The sequence below is a fragment of the Colletotrichum spaethianum genome (genome assembly GCF_022836535.1).
Source record: "Colletotrichum spaethianum MAFF 239500 DNA, contig16, whole genome shotgun sequence".
NCBI classification, from domain to species: Eukaryota; Fungi; Ascomycota; class Sordariomycetes; order Glomerellales; family Glomerellaceae; genus Colletotrichum; species Colletotrichum spaethianum.
This window is the reverse complement of record NW_026054786.1, coordinates 738,115-748,699: the sequence shown is the minus strand read 5'-3', so window position 1 is coordinate 748,699 and position 10,585 is coordinate 738,115. Positions and strand designations below refer to the sequence as shown.

Here is a 10,585-nt window from a genome sequence, read left to right as displayed (position 1 = left end):
GTTCCATTCCATTTTCATGCAGACGTGACATCGTCTGCTGCGATGGTCACTTTGACCATCGATACCGCCGCTTGGTTCTTCTTTTTTCGTGTTTCGTTTCTTTCTGGATTTGTCATGCGGTTATGGGATTGCCACCTAAGACAGGTGGAACGCTCCCTGACCCTCTTTGATTGCAGTCGAGAGTTGTTTCCGCATAACTTCAATGCTGGTGTAGTCGGGTAGTTTGAGGTAGTTCACGCAAGTCATGACGCTGGGGAGATAGTCGTCAGACGTGTATGGGTGTTCACTCGGCTTGCAGACGACGGTGAACATGGGGGTCAAGCTCTTGAAGCCTGTTTCTGATGTAAGTATGTATCCCTTGGAGGGGACAAACAAGGTAAACGCACCTCCAATCGGGAGCTTGGGGCTTCCCGTGGTGAACTGCAAGAAGTCACGGCGTTCAGAGGGAGACAGCTCGCTCATGGCCTGCAGCAGGTTCTTGACGCTCTTGCTATCCATGTTGTAGCCATGATCTGCCTTGATAGAGTCCATAAGTGCTGTTGAGTAGGTCAGTAAACATTCGGAAGAACTCATGGACGGGAAGGCGAGCTTACTCTCAAGTGACCAATCCTCGTCAACTCTACCGAACAACGTGACGAGTTCATCGGGAGTGAAGGCGCTCAGGGCTGAGTACGGGAAGACCTGGGAAAACCCAGACCGGAATGCATCGACTTGGCGGCGAACGCCAGTCCCAAGAGTCATGTCAACGACACGCTCCAGATACGAGTCCACATTATCAATGGTGACCCGAACCTGACCGCCGTTAGGCATAAGCTCGATCTCGGGATAACCAGGCAGGGTAAAATCGAGGCAAAGGTCATCTAGCTTCATTCCATCAATGGCGATGTCCTCGGTGTCAGCCACCTTTTGCGCAGGAGTGCGTGAAGGGTCTTCGTCGATTTCCTTCTTGGCCACAGCAAACTTCTTGATGGTCTTCAAAGATCGAGCCAGGCCAGGGTCAACAACCTTAACTGCGCCAAGGGATGGCTTGACGCCGGGCGCCGATGAACCGTCTCCAATGCGGAAGAAGGTAGGGTTGAAGTTCAAGTCAATGATGCGAGAATCGATCATTGACCGAGCAACAAACTTTCCGAGAGTCTTGAAGAGCTGGAGAATGCGTTCACCGTTGGGAGCACCGGCTTCATCGTCGCTGAGTGGTCGAGGGAAGAGGCCGCTCGCGCCAGAGATATACTCTTCAGAGTCGTTCGAGTCCATCTCTCTCCACAACTTGAGTTTCTTCTTGGAAAATTCCTTCGACACCGTCGAGTAAAACTCAAGGGTGGGGCCCAAGCCTGTTCCTACCTCCTCGAAGTATTCAACCTCTAGGATACTTTGAGAAGCACCATAGAGCTCCATGACCTTCAACGCAGACTCCAAGATCTTGGATCTAGAGATGCGCACCTTCTGGCGCTGTAGTCGTCCGAGGAAGGGTCTATCGTCACGTCGATCACGACGAGAGTCGTCTGCAGAATGGGCATTCTGCCAGCGAGTCATAGAACGGGCATAGCCGAATGAGGTCGACTGCAAGAACAAGTGCCTCGTCTCGAAGGGGAAGAGGAAAGGATACAGTCTCGCAAGATCCTCTACCCAACTTGGCAGGCAGTTGCTCGCCACGATAAGCGGTTCTTCCAACTGTCTGTTCAGCTTGGCGGTGAGCTTGGTATTGACAAACTGTGACAGGGGCTCCACGTTGAGTCGGACAGCATCCTTCTCACTGTTCTCAACCATGACATCCTCAATATTGGCATTCAAGTCGTGAAGAATATTGAGCAGACGAAGAATCGAGGCGGTAGAAGGATGTTTGGCCAGGGACGCTGGCACGCTTCCGTCCCCATTGTCTTCCGTATTAGCCTCGGCGTTGGAACTGAAGGACAGAGTTTCCGCAGGCGGCGGACCAGGGGCACGCCTGAACTTGATTGGGTGGACCGCAGACCAGACACTCCGGCTGAAATGCTCATCGGAGTTCGCAGCTGAGGTATGGACAGCACGATAGATGGTGGTCTCACTGGGGATGACTTTGCCATCAAGAGTAAACTCGATGTGCCAGTCTTGAGGGACAGCTTGAATAGCTGCAGCGTAAGACATTGGCCGCGATGACGAAGTCGATGGAGTGGGCGTGCTCTGTGCCGGTGGGGGAGGGAGAGCGCTGGACCGAGTAGGCAAAGCACTCTGCGATGGCGTGGGGACTCTGGTCCCATCGTCCTTTCGTGCGGTGACCCTGCCACCAGCTGCAATTTCCATGTTGACGGCACCAGGCTCGGGCGCAGGGGACTCGCTCATGTCTTCATCGAGATCGCCCACAATAGCATCGAGGGCGCTGCTGCCGCCGATCTCTTCGTCGTCAGACAGGTGCTTCTCGTCTGCGCACTCGAGCGCGTTCTCCAGGTCGTCTTCTTCCGGAGGCGGTCGTGAGGGTGCAGGACTTTCTGCTGCAGACGCCGCGCTGCGGCGAGTAGACCTTCTCAGAACACCCTTATCTCTCGTAGTGGAAGAAGTGTCTGGACTTGCTGCAGTTTCAGAATGCGGTGTTGACTTGGACTTCGTCTTGCGAAGGGAACGCGAGCCGCTGGGCGTGGCCGCACTGGGCGGAGGCGGGATGGGGCTCGACGCAGAGGCAGCTGAGGCGCGTTCTGCAAGTCTAGCAGCAGCGTGGCTCAAAGGCAGGCCAGCGGAGCCTGCAAGTGAAGCAAGAGCTCTGGACAAATTGTCAGCTCGCCGAGAGCCGCGTGGCCGTTCAGACAGGCTGATTCTGGGACGCAAGTAGTCATCCAGCGACTTGAAGGTGGCGATAGCGTGGATCGAGACCATAATGTTCCGATAAGACCGCGGTATGTCGGAGTCATCATCAGCAACGAGTCTCAGCCGGATTTGTTTCGCAAGCATGGACGCTGCACTACTGCGGTTGCCGTCAAAGGTGTTTTGGTGGACTGTAATAACCTCGAAATGCTCGGACCTACTGAGAAGATCTTGGAGTTTGTGAACCATGACGCTGAAGGGTGTTGCGGGAGAATCGGCGGTTGCGGTCTTCGGCTTAGACTTGACAGTGTAACCCATGAACACCTGCAGAAAAGCCGACTGTGCAGTTCGGGCCAGCTCCTCATCAGGGTTGCTGAAAACCTCCAAAAGAACTCTGACGAGTCCAGAAGCTAGAAGTTCTGCACTTGTAACGCTTTCAAGAACATCTGCGTCGAAAGATGACGCCAGCTTCTTGAAGAGCTCTACACCGTTTTCAGGTGCAAGATTGGTCGCCGTTCTGTGAAGATAGAAGGCCTCAATCTCTCCAGCCAGATCCGAGAGGTTGGACAGAATCTTGGTCGCCTTCTTCTTCATGGTCTTGCCATGCTTCTCGGTCTCGTGACTTTCCAAGAACTTCTTGGCCACATCGCGGATCCTACTCCGCATTGAAGGGACGTCGGACAGGAAGTGCTGAGGCGGTCCGTCAAGTGACATGGTCGAGCCACGTGAACTAACCGGAGAGCCCGAGATATCGTCTGGATGAGGCTCGTTCTCGTTCTCCTCTTCGTTCTCCTCGTCCTCCGATTCCTCGTGATCTTCATCATCTTCCGACTCCTCGTTGTCCGACGAATGATCTCCAGAGTCTACAGAAGCTTGTGGGTCAGTGTTGCTGGTTTCCTGTGAACCAGTCGGCTCTAGCGCCGGTGGAGGAGTCTGCTCCTCGGTGGCGAGTTTCGTGATCTCCGAGATGACACCCTCACGATACAGCTGGTACCGGTAAACATCCTCCAGACGACTAAGGAGAAGTTCCGTAGCCTGAAGGGCGAGCATGACGAGCGAAGGATGGTCCTGCTGGGACAGAATCGAGGCCAGGAAAGAAGCGTATGAAACAGTCTTCAGTGCCTCTCCGAGGATCTCTTCATCAAGGTTCGACAGCATCTTCAGTTGCGCAGTGAGAACCTTTTGCCGAACATTGAGGTTGACTGTACTCGAAAAAGCATCGGTCAAGGTTGGGAAGAGAATGAGCGCGAAGCGGCGGACCTCAGCTTTGCAGCCATCAAGGAGCTCAACTCTCTTGTCGTTGGGTGACTTGCGTGCCTTTCCAGGTGCAGTGGATGAGGGAGTAATGGGTTCTGTTGAGTTCATCTCGACGAAGTCGCCGTATGAAGGGTCAGCATTGCGAGGCAGGCTAGGAAGCAGCTCGCAGATGACGTTGAGGGTTTCGATGATCTGCTCTTTGGGCCGGTGAATCAACGCCTGCATGATGACAACGCTGTCGAGCTTGGAGGCGACATCTTCGGTTCCGCTTGGTGGAGACACGCCGGTCAAGATCTGGTAGAGGGTCTCCACAACGTTGAGTTTGAACAGTTCTGCCGACAGTTGAGGGCTGGCACGAGCTGTGAAGGCCAAGACTCGCAGAAACTGGGTGTGGATATCCGACCTAATGAGGTTGGTGGTGCCAGGTACGAGCAGTCTCAAAACTGCCTTGAGTAGGTCGACACTGACGAGCTCTTCCAGCTTTGCAGATTGGTATTTGAAGCTCTCGACAATCCCAGAGACACAGATCGAGGCTTGTTCCACAACTCGCTGATCACTGCTGCCTAGCACATTGAGTAGGGTGGGCATGACATCTCGAATGACTGGGAAGGAATCCTCGGGTATGTTCCGGCAGCAGTTGGCAGCAGTGGTCACAGCCGTTCTTTGTGTGCTTGTTGCGAAGAAATCCAAGTAGGACAAGCAGGCAGTGAGGCCACCCTCTCGAACAATGCTGGAGGGGTACTCGGCGGAGATCTTTTCGAGAGTGCTCAAAGCTTGCTCGGCGAGGTCGATGAACGAGATCTCCAGAAGCTTTTGGCACAGAACCGGGACAGCGCCTCCATATACGACGTTGGCCACGCTCGCGGGCAACGCCTCCATCAAGTTTGCCAGGCAACGGCAAGCGAGAAGCATGATTTCCGGGTTCTCCTCACCCGTGATCTCGTTCGGCTGCATCAGAGTTACCAATTCCTTGACGAAGGAATCGGGCGAAAAGTGGCCCGACAGATTGTCCTCGTTTGAAACCAGTAGTATCTCAGACAGTTCCTGCAGGGCAATCAGCTGAATCGAGGGGTCATCTTTCTGACGCAGGTTGTTGAGGAGCTCTCGCAAACGTGACGAAATGCCCGACATCATGCCCGTGAGAGCTCGCAAAGTGCTCGACAGGCCTCCAGGCCCGCCAGGACCGCCAAATCCTCCGAATGGGTCATCGTCCTCATCGTCGTATCTTCGGCCATCTTCATCATCGTCATCGTTCTCGTCACTATCCTCGTCGTCGTCATGATGTTCAGGCGGAGGTGGGGGAGGTGGAGGAATAGAGTCTTTCTCTGCGTCGTCTGTACCCGTCATCGCGGTATCCTGATCGGCGTTGTTCGCAGCATTTCGTTTCGTCCGACGAGAAGAGCTGGATATGTTGGCAGAAGGATCTGCACAAACGTCAGTGTCACGATCCCTAAGCATAGCATTATTAGAAGCAGCCTCGGATTTACCTGAAGCGCTCGGAGCTGTCCTTTTGCTTCGGCTCGATTTCCGGCTCGAAGAAGCTGAAGGAGCAGTGTTCTCGGATACATTCGCGAGATCGGCGGGATTGCTAGAGAACACAGTCAGCCGAAGATGCATTCGGGATCAGGGCGGGTTTCTCACTCTGGACTCGACATGGTGGCGGTAGATTTTCCCTTCCTCTTTGGACGAGACGGAGCGGGTGTCTGTGTAGGAGGTTGAGAAGGCAGAACAGCGTCGGCTACTTTCTGACGCTTGGATCTTCTGGCCGAAGCACTCGTGGGTGGTTGTGTTCCTGGAGTAGGGCTGGCAGCTTGAGCTGGAGCTTTTCGCTTCCGCGAGGCGGTCGGCGGATGGGTTTGAGGACTGGATGTCGCCGATGCAGGGGCGGTCGCAGCAAGATCGGCGCCGGCAGCGGACTGGGCGGATGAAGCTGCGAGACTCGCTGCTTGCCGAGCAGAAGATCTAGTAATTCTAGGAGACATGAGTGACTGGTTTTTGCGAGGCATGCCGACCGAACCAATAAAAATAAAAAAACAAAAGGTGACGATCAAATCAACGCAGCCGAATCGAGAGTGCAGGCAGCCATCGGTGTCCCAACTCAGGTCAAATGTGTGGGTGCAGTGGATGTGGGTGTACGGTGTAGGTTGAAGTAAGTTATGGGTGGTGTGTAATAAATTGATGGATCGGAAGATGAAGGGGGGGTTGTTGGATGGCACTGGCCCGTAGCTGACCAGGAGAGCCGGACAAGTGAAGGAGTAAAAGGAGGAGTCGAGACGAAGAGAAAAAAGAACCGTCGAGGAGGAGGATCAACGTCGATGGTGCGGGTGAAGGAGCGGTGCGATGCAGATGCAGCCGTGTTTCAATGGTTGGAAAGAAGGCGTTTCTCTCTTCTTTTTTTCTTAGAGGCAAGGTGCCGGTGCCTGACAGATGGACAGCACGGTATGGTAGGTAGTGACCCGCTTAACTTCGATCCAACCCGTCAGGTACCTAGCTCCAGGTAGAGGGGGAAGGAGGGTAGGCACACCGGATCCCGAGGCAAAGGTGACTCTTTTCCCGAGTTTGGTTTTGAGGATCAAACGAGGTAGATGGGAAGGTGAAATCGAAGGGGCTTGGTGAACGTAGGCAGGAAGGGACGGGTTTGGCTGTGTGACTGGTGGTTGCCCCACGGCACCTGGACGTGGACGTTGAGCTGCCTTCTCCTCGTCCTGGTCCTGCTCCAACTAAGGGTGTTTCTGCTTGCCTGATGAAAGCCTCTTACTCCTCTCTTCACTTCTTCCTTTTTTCATCTTTCTCTTCTTCTCTTTCAGATCTCCCTTCTCCCCTCTCTTTCTCTCGCGATGCGCAATAAAAACAGTACAAGGAGCTCGAAAAGAAACGCGGCAAATACGGGGGAAAGGGCGGCCACCTACCGATGGGAGGGCGAAGTCGAAGCGAAGGCGGGCGAGCCCGGCCCTGAGGACGATGTCGTCGGCGTGGACGGGAGGCGCGCGGAGGGATCGTGGTCGACTACCGATCTGGAGCGCGGGTTTGCAGAGGCGATTCGTTCTGCCATGGATTACGCCATGAGGCAGGACAGCTCGAGCAGTGCTGACGGTTGGGCAGGGCGGTATTGCGATGTTATCAGTTCGGTCGGAATGGCCACCGGACACGATGCAGGGGCGGGATAGTGCGGAGGGTTCGACCGAAATCAACGGATCAAGCAGAACGTCTTCGATGTGTGGGCAGTCATCGACAGGAGCAAGAGGGATTTCCTCGAGACGGATGTTGTCGTTATCGTCGTCGTCGGGAGTAAGAAAAAGGATGTCGATGGGCGAGTACGGGGAATGTCTACGGGTTTTGGTTCGGTTGAAGTTATGCAGCGACAAAGCAGTATGGAGGGAAGAGGTGTCGGTCGGGCCTGGTTTGACTGATGGGCCGTGGCCGGTAGACGGGGACACGCGCACACCACCGTTGCTGCTAACAAGGCATACAAGCACCCCAAGACCAGGCCAGGCCACAGTCCCGCCCGCTCATACATGCAACACGCACCAAGCGGCTCTGATATCGCTGGCCCCCAGTCCACTTTTTTCCCTCCAAAACAGCCACTGGGCAGCGGGACACCCATTCAGCACGCAGAGGGGGTATCCCTGCGTCCACAGCCCAAAGTGCGTCTTGGCTCGCGGCCGCACGTCTGGCTCCTTATGTCATGGAACGGTCCTCCTCCTGTCACACCTACCGTTTGGCTCCGTCCCAACCTCCAACTGTCGCCCACACCCAATCATGGACGTGCCGCCGTCCTTCACCCCGTTAGTGCGCCGTCACAAGCCTCTGCTGCTGCTAGGTAGTGTACTAATTAGCTGCCTCCCAAACGCAGTAGCTTTGCAGTGTCCGACCGTGCAGTCGTTGCAGCGTTTGGCAGGCGTAGGCATGACATGGCACGCTTAGCCAAACCCCGCCCTGCCACCGAATGTAGGTTGGACGTTCTGTGCTGCGGCCCACGGGCAGCATTGCAAAACCGCTCGTCATAACGGAACCATGACTCCGTTTACCTCCCCACAATTCGCTTACGAGCCCCAGATTGTGACGGAGCCGCTTCAAGCGCAGTGGAGAGGCGGAATTTGTTGCTCTTGTTGCGCCATCAGGGTCTTGCAACGCATGCAACATCCGGACCAACGCTCCATTTCTAAGCAGATGGAACCCAGTGCAAAAACACCTCACACGACGTTTGTTCAATGTGGATGCTGGCCAGTGAGATCTGGCCGATTCCGTTCCATTCCGTTTGATTTTATCGCCGAAGATGCCGTCTTATTTTGTATTCTAAGCAGGTATTATGCAGTATCGCAGGTCTACGCCTTCAAGCTGTCCTTGCCCCCCTCGAACTCACTCAACTCGTACTCGTCTGGGTAATTATCCAGATGCTCACGCAGCTGCGTCATCTGTTGCTTCAGATCTGGCGTCAGCTCCTCGTAAACATCCTCAAACATGCCCCGGATAGGCGGCTTCTTCTCCATCTCGGCCTCCTTGAAAGCCTTGAGTACCTCCCGCCTCGTCGACTCTCGACACTCCTTCTCCTTGCTCTCGTCCCACATGCCCTTGGCCTCCATGTACTTGCGCAACCGCGTGATGGGGTTGTCCCTCCGCTTCCAGTCCTCGACTTCGACCCTGGCGCGGTACGCAAACGAGTCGTCCGACGTGCTGTGGTGGCTCACCCGGTAAGTCATGGCCTCAATCAGGACCGGCCTGCCCCCGTTCTCCAACGCCATCTCGCGCGCCCTCTTGGTCGCCTCCCGGACGGCCCAGATGTCGTTGCCGTCCACTCTGATGGTGTCGATGCCGTATCCGAGACCCCGGCTGGCGATTCCATCGCCCCGGTACTGCTCCAGCGTTGGTGTCGAGATGGCGTACCCGTTGTTTCTGCAGATGAAGATGACGGGGCATGACCTCGTGGCCGCAATATTCAGCGCCGCGTGGAAGTCGCCCTCGCTGGCTGCACCCTCGCCAAAGTACGCCGCAACCACTCGCGGGGGTATGGACTGGTCCTGCATCCGCTGGACCTTGAGAGCGTAGGCCGCTCCCGAAGCTTGCGGCAGCTGCGTTGCCAGGGGTGATGAGATGGTGTGCTAGATATCGCCGTTAGCGAGGCTCTTTGTAGAGGTGTAAACGGATGTCGCCCACAATATTCAATTCCTTGCTGCCGTAATGCACCGGCATGTTCCTCCCCTTGCCCGGGTCCTTGGAATTCGCAAACAGCTGATTCATAAAGTCCGCCGTCGTGAACCCGCGCTGCTTGAAGACACCCTGCTCGCGATACTGGCAGAAAATCACGTCCTCGGGGGTCAGCACGCTCGCCGAGCCGACGCTCAGCGCCTCCTCGCCCGCCGAGACTATGTAGAAGCTCAGCCGGCCCTGGCGCTGGGCTTCGAACATGATGAGGTCCATGACCGAAATGAAAACCATGTCCTTGTAGAGCTTTACGATCTCGTCCTCACTCAGGTCCGGCACGAAGGCATCGTCAACGACGTCGCCGTTCTGGTCAACGACGCGGTAGGTCGGCACGGCGGGGTAGTCGCCAGGGGTCTCGAACTTGAGGGTGTTCGTGAAGGCGCTCTTCACGGCGCCGGGAAAGGAGACATGGTTCGCGTCGGGCCGCTGGGAGAGGCTGCTCGCCGCTCGGCGGGACGGGGTTTGGGGTGTTGTCGTTGTCGACGGTGCCACGAAGGGAGCTGCTGTGGCTCCGCCGGCTCGGGGGACGGCCCCGCGCAGGGGCGCGCGGCGAAGGATCCTCGAAGACCTCATTCTCTGCTCCTTGAGGCAATTGAATTTGCAAAATCGACGTTGAAAGAAGGCACCGGATATTCAATTCCAGCGATTCGTAGAAATTCGAGGGAAAAGTCGACGGCTTAGAGGAAAGCCGAGCCAGCTATCCCGAGGGACGGTCGTCTATCGTCGGCCGACGCTCGACGTCATGGCTGAGCCGACGGAAAGCGAGGCGTTCTAGGGGTAGAGATAACCGCAGATAAACCCCCCCAAAGCCGCGAGTGGCCCGTCACCGAGAGCAGAGCTTCCCCCGCGCTGCGCTGGTGCCCCCGTGTGGGACCCGACCGATAGACGACAATGAACCGAACCTTGGACAGGGGACGGCGTCTGGACTTCTTGGACGCGTGACAAGGTTATGGTTTTCTCCGTGCCGGACGAAAAAGGAAAAAGAGTTTGGATTGTTTTGCTCATCTCTGTTTGAGATTGGTAGACTTTCCAAGCTGCCCTGCATTGATTCCTTGGGACGCGGTCCCTTTTTCGGTTGCAATGACGCTCTTTTGGAGTCGTGACGGTGTTTGTTACCCGTATCGGACGGTTCATTCTGAGGGCTGTTTTGAGGGGTCGATCAACCGCGCTGGGATTTGCCAGTGCTAGCCAAGACTCTGGTACAGGTTCAAAATAACTTCTTTCGGTCCTTGGTTCTTAACCCTGTGGTTTGCTCAAGTATGTTGTTGCCTGCCATGTATTTTGCGTTCTCTGTAACTACAGACATATCCTGAATTGCTTTCCCGGAAATTGGCGGACAACCCCGAGAACT

At 55.7% G+C, this 10,585-nt stretch overlaps 3 protein-coding genes across 3 annotated transcripts; 1 reads left to right on the top strand and 2 right to left on the bottom strand.

Moving 5' to 3' along the window:
• Nucleotides 1–135: 135 nt before the first annotated feature.
• ColSpa_06711 (putative ubiquitin-conjugating enzyme E2 W) lies at nucleotides 136–5,163 on the bottom strand (the record flags this gene model as incomplete). The annotated part of the gene is made up of 1 exon (XM_049272923.1): nucleotides 136–5,163. One exon carries the CDS (start codon nucleotides 5,161–5,163, stop codon nucleotides 136–138), a length of 5,028 nt encoding a protein of 1,675 aa, XP_049128880.1.
• A 1,706-nt stretch (nucleotides 5,164–6,869) lies between these two features.
• Nucleotides 6,870–7,199, top strand: ColSpa_06710 (uncharacterized protein; the record flags this gene model as incomplete). Its single annotated transcript, XM_049272922.1, has 1 exon — nucleotides 6,870–7,199. One exon carries the CDS (start codon nucleotides 6,870–6,872, stop codon nucleotides 7,197–7,199), a length of 330 nt encoding a protein of 109 aa, XP_049128879.1.
• Nucleotides 7,200–8,357: 1,158 nt separating this feature from the next.
• On the bottom strand, nucleotides 8,358–9,807 carry ColSpa_06709 (2-oxoisovalerate dehydrogenase subunit alpha, mitochondrial; the record flags this gene model as incomplete). The annotated part of the gene is made up of 2 exons (XM_049272921.1): nucleotides 8,358–9,131; nucleotides 9,187–9,807. 2 exons carry the CDS (start codon nucleotides 9,805–9,807, stop codon nucleotides 8,358–8,360), a joined length of 1,395 nt encoding a protein of 464 aa, XP_049128878.1.
• Nucleotides 9,808–10,585: the final 778 nt, after the last annotated feature.